Source organism: Vulpes vulpes, chromosome 1 (assembly GCF_048418805.1).
Source record: "Vulpes vulpes isolate BD-2025 chromosome 1, VulVul3, whole genome shotgun sequence".
Lineage (NCBI taxonomy): Eukaryota > Metazoa > Chordata > Mammalia > Carnivora > Canidae > Vulpes > Vulpes vulpes.
Window position 1 is genome coordinate 167,438,984 of NC_132780.1, and position 24,394 is coordinate 167,463,377.

Below are 24,394 nucleotides of genomic sequence, written 5' to 3' on the forward strand. Positions count from 1 at the left end.
ACCATAATAGATCCGCACGTTATCATTGGTTATCATGGCTTTTCAGGGATAAGAGAAAAGCAGCAAAGTAGGAAATGAAACATTGAGGAAAAAGATGTAGATGTGGTGAGGGGCTTTGGACTCTGGGAAAAATCTCTAGACATAGAAGAGGAAGAAGACTTTAAAAGTGAATAAGAGGATGCTATCAGACATGAAATATTGGGCAATTTCTTCTGGCTGTTAGGGCCACTGCAAACCATCTCTCACGTTTTGGCCTCTGAGCTATTTTTCTATTTTTCACCAGCTGAAGTGGTAAGTGTGAAGACTCCTAACTTCAGTCACTTCTAGTCTAGCCAGGTTTCTCCCATTCAGGCTAGCTTCCTCCCCAGTTCAACCTCTGTCAAATAGCCCTCACTTTCTCTATGCTACAGGTGCCATGCAACCACAAGGAAGGCAATGGGGAAATGATGGCTACCGAGGAAATGATGGCTACTGAAAAAAAAAAAAAAAAAACTTTTTTTTTGTGCTGAGTGCCAAAAAAGTGTCAGGTAGTTTCATAGGTGCTTTACATGCATTGGTGCATGCAACAAATTGCAAGTAGGCTGCATTTGAGGAAAGCCACACAGCTATAACATGCTCTATTTGCAATTCAAACCTAAGACTCTCTGATTCCAAAGATGTTTTTCCATCTATTCCTCTGGTGTTCCATCCAAGAGGTCAGTCTCCTCCTCTTACGTTTCCCCAAGCCTGCTTCTAGTCCTGCTTCCTCGGTTCCTGTTTCTGTGTTTCAAGTACCATGGAGTACCTTGGAATCTCACTACCTAGCCCAGAGACTAAACGTTCTCCCTAAAAACAGGGATCTGGAGAACTCTTGTGACGGTGATCTTTACCTTCTTTGCAGAATGTGAGAGCATGATCTGCCTCATTCCTTTTAAATGCTTCCTACAAACTAAATCCTCCCAGTGTGACCGTACTTGCCAGTCTACCACACTATTGTTTCTCATCAATTATTCTCTCTTGAAGGTTCAAAGTCCTAACTGCAACCCAGAATCCAAAGAACCAATCTTTCCATAATAGAATCACCATCCACTTTTTTTTTAACACGAAAAGGACTTTATTTCATTATTTTCCTAAATTTCATTTCCAATTACACATTTGTTGAAAGGTGGAACACCAAAGGCAATTTTCAGTCACAGCAACTCCATCAAATACACATAATCTGAGATTTTACTGCTTGAGTGAATTATAGTCCTCCCAGGGCTTCCTGGTTAAAGAAGATAAAACTAAGGTAATAGAGAAGAAAAGTGAAGAATATTATTCTGTAGGAAATTTGTTGAACTCAATAACCATTCATTCATGGGTGCCGTGTCCATTTTTAAAAAGGAAACTCTAAAATTTCTAGAAACACAAGACAATATTGGTATTTTTGAATGAGTATACATTCATATATTTGCGTGAAATTTTGTGCAATTCAACAATATGGCAAATGTTATTTGTTACCACAGCCAATGAAAATGTATTTTCATTTCTATGTAAGTTAAACATTTCCATCTCCCATTTTATGTTCTGCGAAAAAGCCATATGTCTAGTTTATGAAACGAACTATGCTAGATGCAGCAGTAACTGACGAGGAACTTAACAGTCTTAACTACATACCCTTGGGATGAGTACACTTTGCATTATCATGTGCAATGCTGTATGATGATTCTAGATCTCTTAGAACTACAAGGGTTTGCAAGCTTCTACTTCGCACAATATGCCTCAAATTCAGTCAATTCAGCCAAATAATAAAGCAAAACCGCAAGTGGGTAATCTACAAATGGCAAACAACCCATGTGACTAAATTGACCATGTTTTGTACATATGAGGACACAATCATTGTAGGTGCCCTATAAAGACTTCATTTGTAAGTGACTATTTATTTCAATTAATTTTTCCCCCTCAGGCTCCTAGAAGTTGACTAAATTGTTTCTTAGGCCCAAAGAAAACACAGCTGCATAGACAAAAGACAAACATATTGGTAACATAGAAACAAATACCGTGCTGTAGGCACATTCCTATCCATAGTAAGTTAGATTTCTCCATAGGAGAAATGTCACAAACAAACAAAAACCCTGGGGATATAACAGAAATATAGAGATTGTCTGATGCCTAAAATTTTATTTTACTTCAGTGACAAGTGTAAATGTTGATCAAAATTCATTCCCTTTTTTACTTAGTTTATGCGTGAACTTTTGAATAGTATATTTTCAAGAGTCATTACCCCAGAGTGAAGGTCTGCACAGTAAGAAAGCAGCAGCCTACTTGAGCTCAAAGCATCTATTGTCTGACAGTCTGGTCTGGGGAGCTTCAAGCAGGGAGTGAATCCATTTTACAAAGACAACTTGCTTCTGCAGACAAAAGGTATCAGACTGCAGAAAGCTCTCTGAAGAATGGAGTGTGAATCTTCTTTGGCATATTAAATGCTCCACATTCAAATATTTAATTTTATTTTTTTCTCCTTTTTTCTGTGCAGATGATCCTTCAGGGCTACTCCTTTTTATTTAGATAATGTATTTCTCATCTTTTGTTGTGTGATCTTTCCCTGTGTTGGAGAGTCCTCAGAGTTAATTTGAGATAATGACTAGGTATTTCTGAAATTTTTAAAGGCAGATAAATATAAACTATTACTGCTATTATATTCATTGAGGTATCAGATCAGTGACGAATTTCCAAGGTTCAATAGCTTGTCAGTTCCCTGATTGCCTGGTTAAGTCAGGTTTGGTTCCATGAGTTACAGGAAAAACAGGCTCAATTTTAGCTTCTCTGAGCTTTTATAAAGTCCTTGCATGACATTTTCTAATAATTTTTGTTCCCACCCAAATTTCAATAGCAAGGGGAAATAAACAAGTTTTTTTTTTTCTTCAATATTGTTTTTTTGGGTTCTTAATGTATTTTGAAGATGTTTGGAAAAAGGAGCTGGTTCTCTCGGTTACTTTATATGTTAGCACACATAGGAATTACAGATGGGAAGGAGTGCAAATGACTATCAGAAAAAAGTCTCATGCATTTAAGATTTTTTACAAGTCAAAATATACATCCTCCTATCACCCCCATTCCTTAATTATAGAAGAACCATTTCTATTTTATCAGTCTCCTTTACATCCCACTGAATTGGAGAAGGAATAAGGATACTTTCCTTGGTAAGGAGCAGTGTATACTCATCAGTGTAATTGACTGCATTAATAAGAAATATATCAGCAGCTTGGGCTGAGTCACCCATCATATCCTTCATTTATGAGGATTTAAATGTGTAAAAGAACAGGTACATGTAATCAGGAGGAAAAATAAAGCAATCTGCAGACTTTGGCACTAGCACACATAATATTTTGTCTGAGTTGTTAAAAACGTGGTTTGACGATCACTAAATAAGAATTAAAAAAATTACAAATCTGCAGAAAACAAACAACCATAGGTGTGGGTTCTCAGTTTAATGCTCCCCCATCTCCCGTTCCCACCCCCGCCCCACCCCATACAGTTTCAATTATAATAAAAATAGAGATCTCGACATCAGCGTTTTGCTGTTAACTCTTCCAGGTTTCTCTGCACCATCCAAGCCACACATAAGGTTTGAAGCACCAAATCCACAAGTTTCTCCAACCAAGTTTAAATAAACCAACTGGAGACTGAAGGACGCCCAAGTAACTCTTCTCAAGTGAAGCTGTAACACAAAGTTCTCCCCCAAACACAGGGTATCACGCGTCTAGTTCAAGTACTGCCGGGCTGTGTGTAGATCTGCCTCAGGCTTCAGACAGCTACAGGGACCACGGGTTCTAGAGGGCATGATCCGTGATACCAAGGCAGGGCAGGGATCCCCCTTCCATGACGGATTTTTACAAAGTCACAACCCTCCCTTGTGATTGGCTGCCACGGGGGTCAGTGCCGGACCTGGGGGTTGAGGGCAGAAGGCGAGCCTCCTCCTCAGCAGGGAAGCTCTGTCTGTAGCTGGAACAGTTCTCCTCTCGGAGCGCTCTCAGGGCTGTCCTGGCTTCTCAGGATCCACTGCCCAGAAGACAGAGCCTCAATCTGACCCAGTAACAGTGAAAGAAGAGTCGACCTACCTGTGGAACCAGACCCAGCATGGTCCCCAAAGGCCGCTCGGGCTACCCCATTGCAACTGACAAGTCAACTTGCGCACTTAAAGCGTATCAGTTTATGGAATGCTTGTTTGAAGTCCTCATTGGACATGGTATAGATGATGGGGTTGATAAGGGAGTTGAGATAGCCCAGCCACGTGAAGAAGTCAAAGATGGCCAGGTGGAACCAGCAGGCATCCTTGCAAATCGGCATCACCAGGGAGATGATGAAGAAGGGCAGCCAGCACACGATGAAGGCTCCCAAAATGATCCCCAGGGTCTTGGTGGCTTTGCGCTCCCTGGCGGCCATGAGTTTCTTCTTCTCCAGCAGGGCGTCGGAGACTCGCACTTTGACTTGGTTCACGTACACCGGGGACCCGGATTCGCTGGGCACGTCGGGAGCCCGCGAGTTCACGGAGGTGACCGAGGACGTGGACCCGGGGGAGTCGGTTATCAGCTGGGCTCGGGTCAGGCGCTTGCCCGTCCTGTTGGGCGTCTGTTTCAGAATGCGGGAGCGGGCCTCCACGTAGATGCGGCCGTAGAGGGCGATGAGGAGCAGGGTGGGGAAGTAGAAGGCGCCCACCGTGGAGTACACGGTGTAGAGGATGTGGTCGGTGTTCACCACGCAGTCCGACACCTCCTCCTCGGCTTTGGCTTGACGCCAGAAGAAGGGCGGCAGCGAGATGGAGATGGAGAAGACCCACACGAGCGCGATCATGACCGCGGCCCTCTTGGGAGTCCTTTTGGCGGAGTACTCCACGGCGTCCGTGATGGCCCAGTAGCGGTCCAGGGCGATGACGCAGAGGTGCAGGATGGAGGCCGTGCAACAGGTGATGTCCGACGACAGCCACAAGTCGCAGACCACCTGGCCCAGCGTCCAGCGGCCGGTGACCGCGTACATGGTGCTGATGGGCATCACCAGGATGGACACGAGCAGGTCGGTGACCGCCAGGGAGGCAATCAGGTAGTTGGCCGGGGTGTGCAGCTTCCGGGTCCGGTACACCGTGGCGATCACAAAGGCGTTGGAGAGCGTGGTGGCCAAGGTGAGGAGTGCCAGCAGAATGGCCAGGAGCACTTTCCAGGGCAGCGCGATGGAGTCCTGGTAGATGTAGCCCTCGGCGCTGCAGTTGTGCGGAGCCGAAGACAGGTTGGCCGGAGGCGCCCCGGTCTGGGAGCCCGCGGGCGGCGGCGGGGCGCACGGAGTGCCGGCGTCTTCCATGTCTCGCCTCGCCGGGGCTCCGGAGCGCAGCCCTGGGGCATGGAGCGAGCGAGGAAAGGGGGGAGGCCCGCGGAGATACCACAGTCTGGCTTCCCGGTCGCCAGGCAGTCCCGTGGGCTCCTCGGTGCGCCTTCCACCCCGATTCCCCGCCCAACCCAGAGAGGTCAAGGGCGCGGCAGCCCCGGCAGGCGAGCGCGTCCCCTGCACTTCCCGAGCGCCCGGCGCTGCCGCCGCGCCCCTGCCCGCTGCTCTCCGCGCCCCGTCTCAGCCCGGGGTCGCTAGGGACGGGCCCACCGAAACCCCGCTGCGCTCCGAACCGCGCCTAGGCGCCTCGCGGCGGAGGGCGCTGTACTGTCTGAGCGGAGAGCATCAAGCCAGGTGGGGTCTCTTACCCCAATTGCTCGGGGCTGAGTCTCCTGACCCGGGCGCTCCCGGATCTGCAGAATCGGCCCGCACGAGTTTCCTAGCTGTCGAGACCAAAGCTGGCAGGCCTTCGAGGAGTCCCGGTCTCGCATCCCCGCCCCCCTCCCCGGACCCGGGCAGTCTCCTGCGGCGGCTTCGGGCCGCCGGGGCTGGGTGGGGTGAAGTCTGCGAGCCGCGCTGCGCCGCGCCGCGCCTCGCGCCCGAGCCCTGCCCTCGCTCCTTTTCACGCGCTGGCCCCTCGGGCTAGCTGCCCCGAGACGCGGCCGCGGGAGGGGGCTTTCGGGGAGGGGGGCTGCGGCCGCTCGCAACGCGCCGCCCCCGCCGCCTCCACCTCGGCCCCCCAGGCACCGCTTGGAGCCATGCTGCGGGGCGCACGGGTCTGGGGGACCTGGCGCGGCACGCGGGCGAGGGGCAGGTGTCTCGGGGAGCTGGAGCAACGCTGCGCGCGCCAGCCCGGGAGGAGCGTGTGAGCGGCAGAGCAGATGGGCTCCTTTTATAGAGTCCGGGTCCGGGTCCGGTCCGCCGGAGCCGTGCAACTCGTGCGGCTCGGCAAGTGCGGACGCCCGCTCCCCATCACCTTCCCCTTTTCTCTCCCCCTCCCTCCTTTCCTCCCGCTCGGTTCCCTCCCCGGCCAAGGAAGCTTCCCGCCGGGTCCTACCGCCCTCTCTCCCCAGTACCCATCCCCTGACCCCACCCCCACCCCCACCCCCACCCCCCAATCCTGACACCCAGGCGCCGCAGTTCTGGCCAGGATCGGGAATGAGGGCGTCCTGTCCTTGTCTCCGTCCTCTTCGGAGCTTGCACCGCGGCCCTCCAGTTAGATCCACGCCCTCGGCCGCGGGCAGAGGCACATCCCCGCGTTACCTTCCTGGGCTTCGACTTACCACCCCCCACCCCAGCAGACCAGTGCTAGGCGGAGCCAGCCCCAGGCTCTGACCTCTCCACTCAGGAATTTTATCCAGCCCTACGGACCACACCCAGGTTAGAAGGAGGCGCCAGTAATTATATCGCCTTAGAAGGAAATGACCAATAGTGCATTTTAAACTTCGGGTATCAAGTCATACTTAACTCTGATGCAATACAAACTAATTTTTCATATCTGGTTTTAGAAATCTGTGCTTTCCATTCAGTGCCTCCCCTTTATGGGCCAACAGGGGAAGAAAAAAAAAAAAAAGCTGTCTACAAAAATGTAAAAGTATCACAAGCCAAGCCGAAGCCTACCGTATGTGAAACAACCTTCCATTCCATCCTCCCTCTCCAGCTGCTCAGCAGTTAAGTGCCACTGGAAAACAGTTCACTGTAAGCACCTTCCCTCCCCCAGCTTGCCTAGAAAGGAGGTCAACAAAATTCAAAAGAAAAGAGAAAAAGAAGGAAGGAAGGAAGGAAGGAAGGAAGGAAGGAAGGAAGGAAGGAAGGAAGGAAAAAAAAAGAAAGAAAAGAAAAGAAAAAAGAAAAGAAAGAAAAGAAAAGAAAAGAAAAGAAAAGAAAAGAGAAAAGAAAGAAAAGAAAAGAAAAAAAAAACAGGCTTTTGGACCATCACCACCAGTGTGTCTTCTTTGCTGTCAACAAATACATCAGGTTATCAGCCATATGCGGTATGGAGCAATGCCAGCTCCCAGGTCCCACAACCTGAGGTCCCTGCTGCTTACTTCCTCCTCCAACCTTAACAGAAACAAATGTGGAGTAGAAGTACAAGTCAGAGAAAGTTTAAAGAAAAGCACCAGGAAAGGGCAATGTACTTTTAGCCCCAAGAACTAAGTGATCTCAACTAGGAGTTTCTAGCACCTAGCTCAATGTTTGGCAGGTATAATGCATTCAATGACCTCTATTATCATAAGTGAATGTATCAGCTTAAGTGTAAGCATATTTTAAAGAGAATGATTCAATCTAGGGACCAAGATTATCTCGCCAATCCATTTTGTTTAGAAGAATAATTGAGGTCCTATGAGAGAAGGGCTTTTCACCCAAGGTGACACAACCCTAACCCGAGTTCTCTTATTTTCCTCCTCCCTAAACCAGGTAGGCAAGCAAAAATAGAGTGCTTAATCTGTGCTGGGAATTCTAGACATCAGGGTCTAATGGGATATATATACACAGACCCAGTTTTCGAGCAGCTTACAGAAGGGCAGATAGACAATAACCACATAAACAAGTCGGTAATTAGCATACATTCTTACAACTTTACATATTATGAAGAAAAGAGCACATTCTTGCATTGAGAGTGAGAGTACTCCTTCAGGTGGCAGGTCTCCATCTGCAACTGGTCTGGGTCTGCAAAGCCACTCTGGGGATAAAAGCAAACCTCCTTCCTCTCTTCCAGTTCCAGTGCCCAGCAAAGCTCCTGCTAACGTTAAGCCTCATTTGCACCACATATTAAGGGGTCCTGCCCATCCTCCAATCCCACCCACCCACATCAGGCGCCTCAAGAGACTTCTTTTCTACTTCTTCTTCCTTTTTTTTTTTTAATTTTTTTTTTTTTTAACTGCAGCACTCTTAGAAATCGCGGCAGAGGAAAGCAAGGCAGGCAGGCGAGCCGAAACCACTAGGTGGGGGCGTTGACCAGGATGGAGCAAAAGTGTGTGTGGTTGCGGGTGCGGGGTGTGCCAGGAAAACTATTTTCCTGCTATCTTAGGGGAGCAGGGCAAGATGAGGAGAACTGTTGGAAGGATGCGAAGCGGAGGAAGGCAGAGAGGAATTTTACCAAGCTGCAGGCAGCCTTTCCTTTTTAAATTTCGTCTCCAGGGGCGTGCAAAGGAGAAAACCACTTGCTTCTTCTAGGGCTTGGATTCAGCGACTTAGGGAACCTGTGGCTTTCTTCAGCCACTCTTTTCACTGCTTCGCGAAGCCTGGGTGGAATCTGCCACCTTTGCGCGCAGTTTGATTTTTCTAAGCTTCGGTTAAGAACTGCATGAGCACACGGAGCTGTCATGCAGAGGGGACTTAGGTAGGTTTGGTGGAGAACCACGTTTCATTAATTTGGCTCCCTCATTTCCCACCTTTAGCATATAGATGTTTGCACGTGGCTGCACGTCTGGGAAACACTCAGGAGAGCAAGGCACCTTTAAAGTCACCTCTGCTTGGGTCTCCCCTACAGAGGAGGGGCCCTAGGGCGCTGGGCGCGCGGCCGGCTCTGCAGTCCCCCGCGGCGCTGGGAGGAAACTCCCTCCGAGTGAGCTGGAAACTCGGCTCACACACACTGGGCAGGAGGGCAAGGGGGGGAACCAAGAGCTGGAAAAGCTGGAAAAGCTCGAAGTTAGGTGGCAGAGTGCAGCAAAGGTTATTTGGGTTGAAATAAGCTCTTGTTTGGCCACCGGCCAGTAAGACTGCAAATCCGTGTGCCCCACGCGGTGGACCTTAAGCAGAAGCTGGAGACGTGGACGATAACCCTGGAACCTCAGTCAAGGCTGTGATCAGACACGAAGCCTGACGTGGTGGTGACCGGTGGGGGGGACCGGAGAAAAAGCGCCTCTCGGAGAGACTTTGCCTAAGCCAGAAAGATTTGCAACTGCTGATGCAGCGAAATGCGAGGCGCAGGCTTCGAAGTTGGCAGCGCGGCGCTAGCGAGGCAAATGCTGTGACGAGAAGCTCCTTCCACCTCCAGGAAACCACAACAAATAGCCCCTAGAACTTCCTGCAACAACTCTGTCTTGCCTGGGAGCCGGCCAGCCAGCCAGTGTCGGGGGCGCTTGGGTCACGTTTGCAGCACCCCCACAGAGTCTTCTCTGTGTTTCCCAGAAAGTGAGTCTTAAGCACAGGAGCAAGGAAAGTAGTTTTGAGTTAATCCGTGCTTTGCTGCGATAACAAAACAAAACACTCAAACTTCCAGTCGCTTTGCTCCTTTAATAGAGGGAAGTGCAATCTCACATTCTCCATCCCCACTACTTGAAAAATCACAACCAGTCCCTAACCAGAAAATGTGGGGACCTGGCAAACTACATTTTGCAAGTCCTGCTTCCTCAGTCTATGGCCACTTGTCTTGGTTTTTGCTTTTGTTTTTTAAACTCCCACCCAGGAAATGGACAGCCAGAGATCAGGAGCTCTGCACAACGTTCTCACCTGTGGTGGTAGTGGGGTTTTGGTTCCTCTTCTATTTCCTTTGGGAACTATTCCTTAAAAAGTATACTGGTAGTAATAAAATTACAAGTCTTACTTATGTCTTGTTTCAGGGAAGTATGGAAATGTTCAGATGAATGAACATAGACAGACATGTACATACAGTTTTCACAGACCTCTTCTGGGGTCACAGACCCTCTGAGGCTCAGCTCCTTCTTCATAATCATTGACCCCCACATTGGGCACTAGACTTGGTGTCAGAGTACTCATGTGTTGTGTGCTTAGAGGGATTTTTAATGCCAAATAACAAAACTAGGTGCTCTATTCCCTAAATGCTAGGCTGCCATAAATTAATCCTGCTTTGTAACTCTGTTATGTGTTTATGTATGGATACATACAACTTATTTAACCACCTTAGGTTAAATATCTGTTAGAAAAATAACCTTAAAAAATTGAATTGCTTTTTTTCCCCTGTGTGTTGAACATATTGACTTTTTCCCCCTAAGAGTTAGGGGGGAAAAGCAAGAGGCCTATTCCCAGTAAGAAAATTATTCAAATCTGACCAACCAGAAATCACAAAGTTCATCTACTTAGAACCTACCAAAACCAACAATATAAGCAAAAATAAATTTAAATTCCAATGCACTACAACTTTTGCACTTAATGTATAAAAGAGCTCCTCCTATCCTCATTCAGATCTTACTTCTTCTTACTTTATATACACTTCTAACATGTTTGGCTATATGATTTCCAAGGTTGCTGAAGATTAGAAGCATCATATCATAAGTGGATCAGAAACTATGTCAGGTAAGCATCTGAATGCAATATGATGCTACAGCATGTAATCATTATTACAAAATAGGAAGGTTTAGGTTAAACTTTAAAAAATAAAAAACCTAAAATAATGTAAATAACATTATGATTTATGTTAACACATTTAATAGTAAAGAGTATTAACTCACACTTTTATTGCAAGTGATAGAAAACCAGTCTAATCGCACCTAAAAACAAAGGAAGATTTGTTTCAGGGAGAGTGGGGTCCCTCAAAATCAAAAGAAGAATTGGGCCACCAAGCTTTGGACCCTGAAGGAATGCAACTGAGCCCAAGGAGCAGCCAGCATTCTGGATCACTAGCAGGACTCTGTTGCTGTTTGTATATTGGCTTCTTTCATCTATTTCATGGTAGGCAAGCTTTCTCCACACTGTTGAAAATCTTTTCCACCATTAATACCTCTTGAGGTTGACTCCCTCAGCTTCAGTCATATTGTAGAAACTAATCTGAATCTGTTCCAAGTTCAGAAATTCTGAGAAATGGGTTCTGCTTCTGAAGAACATATAAAGAGACCATGACAATTCAGCATTCTGAAAGTAACAACTGGAAAACTTGCAAACTATTAAGTTTGAAAAGTTATCAAAACCAGAATTATATGAACTAAGATTCTGGAAAAGGATGAGTATTTCCCATACAAACTAATGATTGCTGCCTGTTTTGTTTCCTTGAGACATTTGCTAATTCTGGGCACAGGCCATGGATTACACTTGGTCCAAGTAGAACTCTACTGGGAAAAGAGAAACAGGCAGAGATTTTGATAGTCATTAGGATCAGTGTGGCAGTTTGGAATCTAGAAGAACCCCAAATGCATGGCCAATTTCCACTGTGGACATTTGCTATGTGTTGCAGCAAAATAGGAGACCTAAGGAGTGGATAGGAAAATTCTAACAGACAATTTGAAATCCCCCCACAGTTTTGGAGTGCTTAGAAGAAAAAGACCCTCTAGAGAAAAGAGCTCTGCATGAAACATCACTGGTCTTCCCTTAGGAGACATACACCTTTCAGGCTTTCAATCAAAGGGCCAGGATGGCAAGACCCAAAGAACAGGATGAATCACAGAAAGACTGAGTCTAACTGCAAAGCAGCCTTGACTCAGCTCCATGTCTGACAGACTGATATGGACAGTTCTTCATGCATTATACCTAACTTAGGAAAGAGTGAATACTCTTTGGACAAAACAATATCATTTAGAGCCTCTAAAGTACATTTATATACAATATCTGATTACAGCCTTTTAAATGATACATGCAAGGAGACAGAACATAAAGACTCCTAACTCTGGGAAACGAACTAGGGGTGGTGGAAGGGGAGGAGGGCGGGGGTTGGGGGGGAATGGGTGATGGGCACTGAGGGGGACACTGGATGGGATGAGCACTGGGTGTTTTTCTGTATGTTGGTAAATTGAACACCAATAAAAATTAATTTATTAAAAAAATAAAAATAAAAATAAATGATACATGCATAGTAGTGATAAAAGTGTGACCAATGATAATAACTGAAAAAAACTAGAACATAGAGGTAAATCCATGTGCAATGCAGATAGTAGAGTAAGCAGAAAAGAACTTTAAAATAACTATGATTAATGTATTCAGGAAAATAAAGGGAAATGGGAAAAATAGATTAAAATATAGAGAATTTCAACAGTGAATAAGACTCTAAAAATAGAGTCAAATGGACACTCTAGAAATAAACATCTTGTATTTGATTTTAAGTACTCACTGAATGGGTGTAATAGCACACTCAAAATAGTAACTTCATAAAGTTAAAAAAATAAATGTCTAAACTGAAGCACAGAGAGAAGACAAATACAAAGAAAAGAACAAGAATGTAAAAGTCTTAGACTGACTCAGATAACTAAAATACATGCAGAGAAACAGAGGAACAAAAGAATGGGAAATGAAAAGTATTTCAAGAGCTAATTTCCAAGAATTTCCAGAAATGCATTTGTTGGGTGAATAGATCCAACAAAGACACCTCAAATAATTAAAAGAAGCTCAAAGAATTGTGGCCAGAATACATACAAAGAAAGCCACAGCTAAGCACATAATGCTCAAATTGCTGAAAACTCTTGAAAAAGAAAAAATTCATCAAACTGACAAAGAAAAAGACACATGACCTTCACATTACCTTCACACATTACCACAGTAAGGCTGTGGTTAACTTGTTGTCAGAAATTATAAAAGTCAGGAGATAATGTAATGACACCTTATAATAGCTGAAAAAAATTTAAAATTGTCAACCTAGAGTTCCATACTTAGAACTAATATCCTCCAAGAATGGAGGTGAAACACAAACGTTTTCAGCCAAATGAAAGGTGGAAAAGTTTGTTGACAGCCCGATGGGACTGGATGAGGTAAGAAAGGAAGTTCTTCAGGCTGAATAAAAATAATACCAAATGGAAGCACAAGCTGAAAGGAAGAATGAAGAATGTGGGAGGCTATAAATATATAAGAAAATATAAAATAGTAGTTAATCATGTATAATGATAGCAATGATGTCTTATAGGGTTTATAACAAATGTGGAAGTAAAATATATGACCACAGTAACATGAAGAGCTGCTACCCAAAAAGAATGGGGATAAACAGAGTGAGCCATAATAAAAGTTTTACACTGTTAGAAAAAAAAAGTGACAAGGTATTCAAGTTAAATCCTAAAAAGTCAAGGATGGATTACTGTAAAATTTCTAAGGTAGTAATTAAAAATCGATGCAAGGATATAAATAGAATAGCACAAGTAGTTGATTAATACATAAAAGCTAGAAGAGAAGGAATAAAGAAACAATGAACCACAGGGTATAAAGAAAACAAATTGCAAGGATAGTACATTTAAACCCAAAAGCATTAGTAATTTCATTAAGTGTAAATAGATTCAACATACCAATTAAAATTTTAAAAATTATCAGACAAAATAAAAGAGATTAGATCTACCTATACACTTTCACAGACTACATACTGTAATAAAAAAAAAAAAAACCACAGATATTTAAAACCTAAATGGAGATTCCTGGGTGGCTCAGTAGGTTAAGCATCTGCCCTGGCTCAGGTTATGATCCCAGGGTCCTGGGATTGAGCCCTATCTTGGGAATCCCTGCTCAGCAGGGAATCTGCTTTTCCCTCTCACCCTGCTTATGTTCTCCGTCTCTCAAATAAAAATTTATTTTTTAAAGATTTTATTTATTTATACATGAAAAACACAGAAAGAGAGGCAAGACACAGGCAGAGAGAGGAGAAACAGGCTCCATGCAAGGAGCCTGATGTGGGACTCGATCCTGGGAATCAGGGATCAGGCCCTGAGCCAAAGGCAGATGTTCAACTGCTGAGCCACCCAGGCATCCCACAAATAAAAATTTTTAAAAAAATATTTAATTAAATAATAGGAATATGGTATGTCAAGTAAACAGTATCCATAAGAAAGGTGGTGTGGCTATTTAATAGAAAAGGTAGACTTTAATATAAGAAACACCAATCCAACAGAAAGATAAAAGAATCTTAATACCATATCCCCAAACTATACAAAACAAAATTTGATGGTACTAAAAGGAGTATTAGACAAGTCCACAATCAAATTTAGAGATTTTAACACAAGTTTCTCAGTACCATAGAATGAACAGCTGATAAAATGATAACACCTTAGTGATGCTATGAAAGATTTGAAAGAGTATACTTAATCAATTTCAGCTAAATGACATAGAAAACATTATATTTCAACAGCTGCAAAATATATTTTTTCTCCAAGGGCACAAAGAACACTTAGAAACACAGAATATATACCAGACACAAATCTCAAATGATTAAAACAGATCTTTCATCAGGGAAGATGAATAGTTGACATATAAGCATATAAAACAACGTCAATGTCATTAACCATCAGGGAAATACAAATTAAATGTAATACCACTACACATCTACTGGAATGTCTAAAAAAGAAAAAAAAAAAGGTACTGACATTATCGAGTGCTGACAAAGATGCGGAGCAATTGGAACTCTTGTGGATGGGAATGCAAAATGGCACTGCCACTTGAGAAAAGTTTAGCAGGATTATTATACAGTAAAATGTACATTCCAATTCCATTCCAAGTTATCTACCCAAGAGAAGTGAAACTGATGTGCCTGTACATGAATGCTTGTAGTAACCCTATTCATAATTGCCAAAATTTAGAAACAACACAGATAGCTTTTCATCAATGAGTAAACACAAAAACTATAGTCCATCTATATGATGGAATATTATTCAGCAATAAAAAGGAAGAATACTATTCAGCAAGAATCAACTGCTGATTCATGCAACAACATGAATGAATCTTAAATGCATTTTGAAGTATAAGAAAGCAGGCCTAAAAATCTACATATTGTACCCTTCCATTTATATGTCACTTGGGAAAATGTAAGTAGATGGGGAGGAAAACAGTTGCCAGTGGTTGCTAGTGGTTGGTGATATTACTCCTGACCCCCCCCCCCCCCACACACACCTCCAGCACACACCCACACCATACCAGGAGGATACTTCACCTTAGGAGCATTCTTCCCACATAACCCATAACCACTGTCTAAACATGGGCAAATATCACACAAACCCAAACTGTTAGACATTCTACAAAATGCCTGAGTGGTATTCTTCAGAATATCAGGGTCATGAATGATAAGGAGAGACTGAGGAACTATCACAGAGTGTATGAGACCAAGGAGACATACTGTAGAGATACAATGCAGAATCCGTTATTGCTTTCAGAAACAGGGGAAAGGCCATTAGTGAAAGAAGTGATATTCTACTAATTTTAATTTCTCAATTTTAATAAATGTTTCATGATTATGTTAGGTATTAACATAAGAAGAAGCGGAGTAGGGGGATATAAGAATTCTACATTCTATTTTTTAAATTTTTCTATAATTCCCAAGTTATTTAAATTATTTTTTAAGCTTTTAACCTATCTCTTACAGAGCTGAAGGACTTAGGATGATGGCTCAGGGGTAACTTTTAGACTTCCTCATAAATATGTTTTATATAACTATGGTTTTTGAACCATGTGAAGGTATAAGCAATTCAGAAATATTTAAAATTAAATACAAATGAAGATGGTTTTTCTTAAATGTATTCTTTAGTTGCTCTCCAAATTTTGCTCAAAGATATTCATACAGCATATGATGCAATAATATGCATTTATTAGAAGGAAGATTTTACATATACATATATATAGTGAATAAAGAAACATCAAATAAAAGGATTTATGTAGAGTCAGTGACAGAAAGTTTTCAAGCATTGGGATCTTATGTTAAGACACCACAATGAAGTTTCTATTGCTACTGTTTATGAAGTGCAAAAGCACATTGCCTTCTATGCCAACAATAGTTTAGAGATAATATAAATGCTTTACCTTAATTAGACTCTCCTAACAAATATTCTGTGAATGAGTCAGTGTTGTAATTCTCTGCCTCTCCTTTACAGACCTCAGATGGCCTGTTCCAATAAAAAGGAAAGAGGGATGGAGTAAGTCATTTTTGTTTTGGGGTTTTTTTAGTATGGTTTTATGGCAGCCTTTCCGTAAGCTAAAATACACTTTGAGTACATGAACTAATGAGTTGGAGAAAATTAATTGGAGGGACCTGATGACCATAGCAATCTTTCTGTTTATTTCCTAAAATCATATTTCTAGGTTCAGCTGAGAATTCAATTGGGAACACGGGGTTTGGGCTCTGCAGATTTGCATTTCATTAATTGTACAGGATATTGAAACATTTCCTTTTACTTGCATGTGCCATTGCATGCTAACTCTGCTCCACCATGTGACCAAAGTTCAGATTTTAAAATTTGACCATGTTTGCTAATGAAGTCTTGTTGTTAACAGAGATACCCAGGTGTTGTGTGCTTGGTATCTCTTCTGTGATCACAAACAGCTGCTCTATTTCTCTGCCATTCAGCCAGTAAAATGGTATCTTTACAGTACATTTTTTGTTGTTATTCTGACCGTCTCAACTTACATGAGTTGAAAATCCATTTTCCTCCAAAAAATTGCACTAGGATTCATTTTTCCTGTATTATGCAATTACCCCATGTGTTTAGTGAAAACAATAATCACAAGAAAGATTAAGGCACATTTTCTTTAATACTTTATGGCCATGATTTGCTCCATGGATTTGTCAATGTGCAAATCTACCTCTACTCTCCTCAGGTTCGACTATAAAGCTGGGTTCTGTCAGCTTTATAAAACTCCAACTTCCTTTTATAGATTTATAGACTGATTTCTGACACAGGATTATAGAAACAGCCAAATGCTTTTTTTTTGGATCAGTACTTCTTACACAGTAAAGATTATTTGATTATATTAGCCCCCCTGATTTTTCTTTTATTTTTTTAAAGATTTTATTTACTTATGTGTTAGAGAGAGATGGTCGGGGGCAACGGGAAAGAGAATCTCAAGGTGAGCATAGAACCCAGCACTGGGCTAGATCGACCTGAGCTGAAATCAAGAGTCAGACACTTAACCAACTGGGCCACCGAGGCAGCCCTGATAATGTTCTTTTTTTCTTAATCTTGAATAAAATGTTCTTTATTAAAATGATGATTTCTCTTATTGGAAAATTTTACTTTCCTGCCAAATTTGTGTTCTATACTCAACTTACTATTCTTATTAGACTACATTTCATCATGTCTTGGCCTCTTTGTCTGTTGATGAAAAGACATTTTTTCCTTAGATGTTTTGCTTGGTGCTTTTGTTGTTGTTTGCCTTTGTGCGAGAACATGTGTGTTAAATTCTTTGTTTCCGGACGCCTGGGTGGCTCAGCGGTTTAGCGCCTGCCTTCGGGCCCAGGGCGATATCCTAAAATCCTGGGATAGAGTCCAAAGTCAGGCCCCTGCATGCAGCCTGTTTTCTCCTCTGCCTATGTCTCTGCCTCTGTGTGTGTGTGTGTCTCTCATGAATAAACAAAATCTTTTAAAAAAAAATCTTTGTTTCATTAAATAAGGACCTAAAGGTTAAGAACTTCTGAGTACTTTGAATCTCATATGCAAATTTGGTTATCTTTTTGAAGTGATATTTTATTAAGCTTTTATTAATATCAAGTGCTGGGTTTGCAAAGACCTAAATGAATGAAATTTAATATTTAAATATCCATGTTAATAGAGCTTTGGGAGCTCTGGTGCTACATGTCTACCTGAGGGCTGATGAATGTCCCATGGCACAGACCTTCCTTACACAACGGTAGCATTTTCACAGCACACTTTTTGGGAAGCTCCAAGTATGTATTCTCATCTATTAGTTAACTTTCTAGCATTAATGGATGCTAGGCATTTCCATGATCCCTGTTAGAAATGCTGGTTCAGTCACAGGAAATGGCCTCAACCAATCAGAACAGACCATCAGGGAGGAGTACCATTTCGAGGCCCACTGTTGCAATGTGGAGAGATCTCAGAGGCCCTAGAGGAGGGGAATAAGTGGCTGTGGTAGGAGAGGATCCCACTCAGTGGGCTTAGATGAGAATCAGCAACCAATGTGGAAGTATATCATATTTCATTCAACCTGAGAAGCCATCAATGAAATGAACCATTATTTTATGTATTACTAAAAAAAAGGTAGCAAATGGTCACAATCCTTCCTCATCATTTAGAACTTTTTATGTTATTCCATTGAAAGAGCTCTTTTAGACATATTGAAACACAATTTTTTTTATCGTATGTCTTCTGGTGTCTTCTGGTTTCAGGGATACATACAAACAAGTGAAATTAACTTGTGAAGGTGTATTCCTGAAATTTCTTTACATTAAGAATCACTGTCTTTTGAATCACTTTCAACAGTCATCAATTTTCACATTGTCCCATACAACATCATTTGGTAATACAACATTTTTTATAAGAGTGCTTATATTAGCTCTGATATGTTTCCCCAAGGCAATATATTATCAGCTTTTTCTCAAGAGGTATAAAAAACAAGTGTAACAAATGATATCCATAATTATGAAATATACCAGTAATCGTAAAATACAGCTTTATTTCAGAGATGTGCAAATGTAAAAAAAATTCATCTTTTATCAATATTCAATTTGATGAAATATGATAAATTTAATATGTTTGACAGTTCACATAACAACTATCAGCCTTGCCTGCATATTCATTACATTTGGTATTTACACATTTATTTTGTGTGAGAATATCAGAATATCTTTCAAATATTAATAGTACATATTCTATTTATAAATATTTTAAACCTATAAGTGATTTTACGGCTATCTGAAAAGTTGGACAAAGATTAAAATTTTATTGTTTATCTGCAAAGAGCCAGAATAAATATTACAAAACAAGAGAAGTTAAATCTCAGTGTACCTGGCTGGCTCAGTTGGTAAAGCATGTGACTCCTCAACTCAGGGTTGAGTTTGAGCCCCATGTTGTGTGTAGAGATTGCTTTAAAAAGTAAAATCTCAAAAAGAGAGACAAGTTAGATCTATATTTGCACATTAATTTTGTCAGTCTTAATTCTGGTAATCTGACTCCATAAAAGTAAATTGGAAACAAAACCAAATTGAAGGCAACTAAAAAAGCTAAAACATAAGAAGAAAACTGTTGTAAAAACAAATACAATTGTGCAGAAAAAGATTTGTTTGCAAGAAAAGGAAGAAAATTTGAGAATTTCTAGATACATTTAAAAGATATGTAAGGGCATGGAATTAAGGTGAGGGAGGGGTCAATGGAAGTAATGTTTACTCTGAAGCCAGAGTTCCAAAGAGTTTTGAATGAGGAAAGAATGTAAGGAAGAATTAAAGTTTTTATTTATTTATGAGAGAGAGAGAGAACATAAGAGGAAAGTGGGGGCAGAGATAGAGGGAGAAGTAGGCTCCCAACCCAGGGCTCGATCCCAGGACCAGGAGATCATGATCTGACCCAAAGACAGACACTTACCAACTGAGCCACTGAGGTGCCCCAAGAATATAAGGAAACTCTAAAACATTAATACTTGAGTCTAATTAAGAAAATAAAATCAATTAAGAATATAAATTGAATATCAATATCCAATACTAATTAAGAAAAAACAGTAATGCCACAGAATAGTGAATCAGCGATAAAAAGTATAGAAACTAAGAATATCATAGAATGTAGAGAAAAAGAAGAAAGAGATGAAACAGAGGAGATAGAGAAGATAAAGATCTATGGATATTCTGCAGAAAGGCACCAGAAGACATGTAAGAGTCAATAATACAAATGTAGAAAATGTCAATGCATTCAAGGAAATCTAAGTATACTTATTAAAATGCTTATAAATTCTGGGCCAATTAATGAGAAAAGGCATACATATAAATATAGCCTATCCTGTTTGTTTTATTTCTAGGATTTTTTTAAAAATCCTGTGAGAACAGATGCAGAGAAAAATAAAACCAATTACCTTCAGCAAGGGAAACAGAGCAGCTAGAGGTTTCTTTCATCAGTACTTCATCACCAGAGAATGATAAATTTCTGCGGAACTTCGAGAGAACAAAGGTTGCAAAACCAGATTTCTATACCCAGCCAAATCACTATTCAACATCGTTATGTAACAGAAAATGAAGACCGTCTTAGGTATGCAAGAAATTGTACACTTGAAAAGAATATCAAAGCTATATTCAACTGAAAGGTTTAGAAGGATATGTGCCAAACTGTTAACCATGGATATTCTTTGTGTCACTTTGTTTTTGTCTTTTGAATGTCTTTTTCATTTGGAATGAAGTATGATTTGTTATTATTTCCAAAAATAAAAAAATAAAACCATTTTTATCTTTGGAAAATATTCGTTAAGCAACTTTGTGAGTATAGAAACTACATTACTACATAGCCTTAATCCTCATAATTTACATAATTTTACATCATAACAGGGAAAAAATCAGTTCAAATTTGACAGTTAGTGAAATTGCACTCTATCTCTTAACCCAGGGTAAATTCTGCATGCCAAAACATAACTGAAACACTATTTAAGTGAAGAATGCTTACATATAGATTATGCTGAAGTATCTAATTTGTAAGCTTTTTAAATGTCTAAAGGAAGTTTTCTCCTTATGTGGAAATTATAGCAAGCATATGGATGTAAAATGAGCAGAATTAGGTTTAGTTTATCTTCAAACATGAAAAACATACCAAAATGACAATGTATTTTAGCCCACAAAGGATGTTTTAAACACGTTTCCTTTAGTAGAATATATGCAAAACACTGATTATAACCTGGCTCAAATTTTAATACCTTTAGTAGTGTTTGCTGTGCATCTGTCGCTTTCTGGTACTCAAAAAAAATCATATTTAGTAATTGCAGTGTATCTTCTATGCGTAGCCTGGAAAATGTGCAGCCTGGAAAATGTTTCCACAAAGAGTGGAATAATTTAAACACTACAGAATTTCACCATAATTTCATCTTTATACTGACTGCAAATTTGAAGGAAATATTTTACATCTCACAATAAAAACTAATGTTTCCTAGAAATAAAATATCAGCTTATTCTAAATTTCCAATTTTCTGAATACTGTATTTAAAATCATAACAATGCTTTATCTGTATTTGAATGTCGTAACTTTTCAAAAATATTTTCTACTGTTTTAGTCTCAAATCTGAAAAAAAATTAGTTTTATATAAAGCCTTTCCCTCCAGGGCACACTTAATATGTTCTTGCCAATTTTACTGTTTTTATAAGGTAGTTTAAACATCAGCAAAACTTTATTATTTTATAGTTGGATATTAATATTTACTAACAAAGCAGAAACTCTAATGTTTTAGAGTTTGTGAGGATGGGTGTCATGATAATCCACTTTCACACTATAGATTCAGGGCCAAGCAAGGTACTGGGATGATAGTTGGAAATTCAGTAAATATTTGTGTCATGAATCAGCAACAGCTATGTTAAAATGGAGCTGGGGGATATAAAATTGATACTTTCTATTCTGAAGACCTTTATGAAGGTACTTTAAAATTTAATATATCTCATCTGTCAATACAAAGTTCCTTTGACATATAAAATCAATATATTACTCACTTTCTGAATATTTTTTAACTGCTTACACATAGATCTAAGATCTTTTCTTAATTTGTTGAAGTGTATTTGGGCTTATCTAAATATATCATCATGTCAATTCTCCAATTTAGATCAAAATATCATTATTATGTACTAATATCTATTTATTCTCCTAAAGAGAGGATAGAATGATGCTAAAAGGAAAAAAAAGAGAGAAAGAAAGAAAATCAAGATATTTGACTTCTCTTTGGCTCTAGGGAGATTTAATTTATTAGATAGTATTTGCTGGTTGCCTACATGATACCCATTCTCCTTTTTCCTTTATTAATCATGTCCCTATTGGGGCACCTGGGTGGCTCAGTGGTTAAGTGTCTGCCTTTGGCTCAGGGTGGGACCTTGGAGTCCCAGGATGGAGTTCCACATCGGGCTCCCTGCATGGAGCCTGCTTCTCCCTCCTTCTCCACCTATGTCTCTGCCTCTCCCTGCGTGTTTCTCATGAATAAATAAATAAAATCTTAAAAAAAAAAAAGAGTATCCCTGTTGATGTGTCCAGCTGACACAGTACATTTTCTCATCTCCTTTGTAGAGAAAGACTAATATAAAAGCAGAAATTCTTGACTGGAGTTTCTGGAAGTCCTGTTTTGTGATTAAGGTGGTGGGGTTCTTGATCCCATCTTGAGCAATGAGAGACACGCTAAGGATGCTAAAGCAGAAAGAGCTGAGGTTCCAGATCTTGTGTTTCAGCCCTAAACTGCCTACCTCCAGACTTCTTCAAACTATGGTAGGTCTGCTACCAACTGCTATTTCCTATGTCTCAACTAGCAGCCAAATACAATTCCTAACTTACCTAAGATATACTCTTGAGCCTTAGTAAGTATAATATCATTATAGTCCAGTCATAAAATGCTTTGGTTATTCAATTTAAATGTGTTAGTTATAATGCTAATTCAACTCACAAGCCTTTTCTAAGAGATAACTACTTAGGCATTTTCCTTCTCTCATATTTTCTGAGCAGCCAGTCATTAGTGCCTTAGAATTCAGCAGTATACATTTTGAAATGTGTATGTTGAGCTAAAGTACTAAATAATTTTTGTTTAGCCAATGGTAATAAATCAACAATAATAAAACAGCATAATTAACAATTTTTGTACTCATGACTAATTCAATCACATAACTAAATACATACTTCAATGTTACCTAGAATTTTCCTCTTTTAATAAAAATGCATATTTGAATATTATGAAGATTTATTTCTCTACAGTTATGAAATTAATGCACATTATGTAGTTCTTTTACTTTGAAGAAAGTTACAAGATTTTTTTTTTGTTTTTGATAAAATATTTATTAAGGACCCCAACACAGCAACAGATATAAAAGACCTGGTCCCAGACTAAGGGAATTCATGATGTTCTCTCAAAATTATATGATAAAAAGTGTATGACAACTGTTCTATTGTATGTTTTAATTTTGTTCGCTATTTCCAATATTTTTCTTCGTTTTTAAAAGATTTATCTATTTATTTGAGACACAGAGAGAGAGTGTGTGTGTATGTGAGCAGGGGGAGGGGCAGAGGGAGAGAGTCTTTCAAGCAGACTCCATGCTGAGTGCAGAACCCCATGTGGGGCTCAATCTCATGACCCATGAAATCATGACCTGAGCCCAAATCAAGAGTCAGATACTTAACTGACAGAGCCACCTAGGTGCCCCATTATCAATTTTTTTTTTCTAAGAGAGGTCATTGTCAATTGTCCAGGTACTTTCTACCTAGAAAAAAATTTGTGAAAACCCCAAATCTATGAACTAAAATCTTGGAAATGTGTGCCAAAGGCAATTCAACAGCATTATTCATCATCTGGAATCTTAGCTTTAACTAGACACTAGTCAAGAATGCTATCAACTGGAATTTCCTTATTAACTGAAAAAAAAAAAAAAACTAAAAATACCAAGTTCTTCTTACTTGAATTCAAAACTTTGCCTAGAATTGAATCTATTAAAACATGATAAAGTAGTTTCGAATAAATATTTAAGAGTTCTTATTTTAAAAATAAGTAACTTTGAAAATGCTGGCATAAAACACAAGAGAACATTTCTTCCTGGCACATCCAGGCATCTAAATCGATATATGAAGTTTGCCTTGTTTTTAAAATCTAGTTCAAAATTAACACACACATAAGTTTTTTAAACTTCCTTTTTTGAAAATATTTTTTCTATTCAAGATGTCAAAGTCAGAATCGCCTTTGAAAAAAAATATTAGTTGGTTATTTTTCTACAATAGGAGAAGATCTTTGGTTTAGTGTGACATCTGCCCTTTGGGATGACAGTAATTTTATTCCCCTGAGACTGACACACTCTGTCTCTTTGTATTTAAATAGTTTTCAATTTCAAGTGATGAGAAGGGGTAACTTTCAATTTCAAGTGATGAGAAGGGATAACTTTCAGCAAGAATTAATAATTCACTTTTTGGCTAAAAGATACTGATTTAGCAACTCTGCTTATTCTTACCTCTTTTGATTTCCCATAAATAAATGTGTTACCTGCCATGGGTGGATCTGAAATGGCTGCTAGTAAACTCTTTAAAGTGTAAAGCCATCTTGCCTTTAAAAAAGTTCTCCCTCTAGCGCTAGTCTCTTAATTTTAAGGGGATTCCTGATCAATGATTCTGATTTGTGCCTGGGTTTCATTTGACTGTGTGCCCTGGAAGGCTTTAATGTATTTAAATTCAGCAAAATTTTTTAAAAACTTATTTTTTACAAAAAATATACAAAAATATTTTATATAAAATGTATACGAAAATCTACTCTGTGATCTAAAGAA

General features: G+C 40.2%; 1 protein-coding gene and 1 long non-coding RNA gene across 2 annotated transcripts; one reads left to right on the forward strand and one right to left on the reverse strand.

Moving 5' to 3' along the window:
• Positions 1-1,069: 1,069 nt before the first annotated feature.
• Positions 1,070-6,196, reverse strand: HTR1B (5-hydroxytryptamine receptor 1B). Its single transcript, XM_026007390.2, has one exon. The coding sequence runs from the start codon at positions 5,311-5,313 to the stop codon at positions 4,144-4,146; it is 1,170 nt and encodes a 389-aa protein (XP_025863175.1). The 5' UTR covers positions 5,314-6,196; the 3' UTR covers positions 1,070-4,143.
• A 4,361-nt stretch (positions 6,197-10,557) lies between these two features.
• Positions 10,558-20,029, forward strand: LOC140595346 (uncharacterized). Its single transcript, XR_011996888.1, has 3 exons — positions 10,558-10,596; positions 16,065-16,106; positions 19,936-20,029. It is a non-coding gene; the product is annotated as an uncharacterized lncRNA (long non-coding RNA).
• The last annotated feature ends 4,365 nt before the right edge of the window (positions 20,030-24,394 follow it).

Coding starts and splice junctions, on each gene's coding strand:
- HTR1B (XM_026007390.2), bottom strand. CDS start 5,313: ATGGAAGACGCCGGCACTCCGTGCGCCCCGCCGCCGCCCGCGGGCTCC.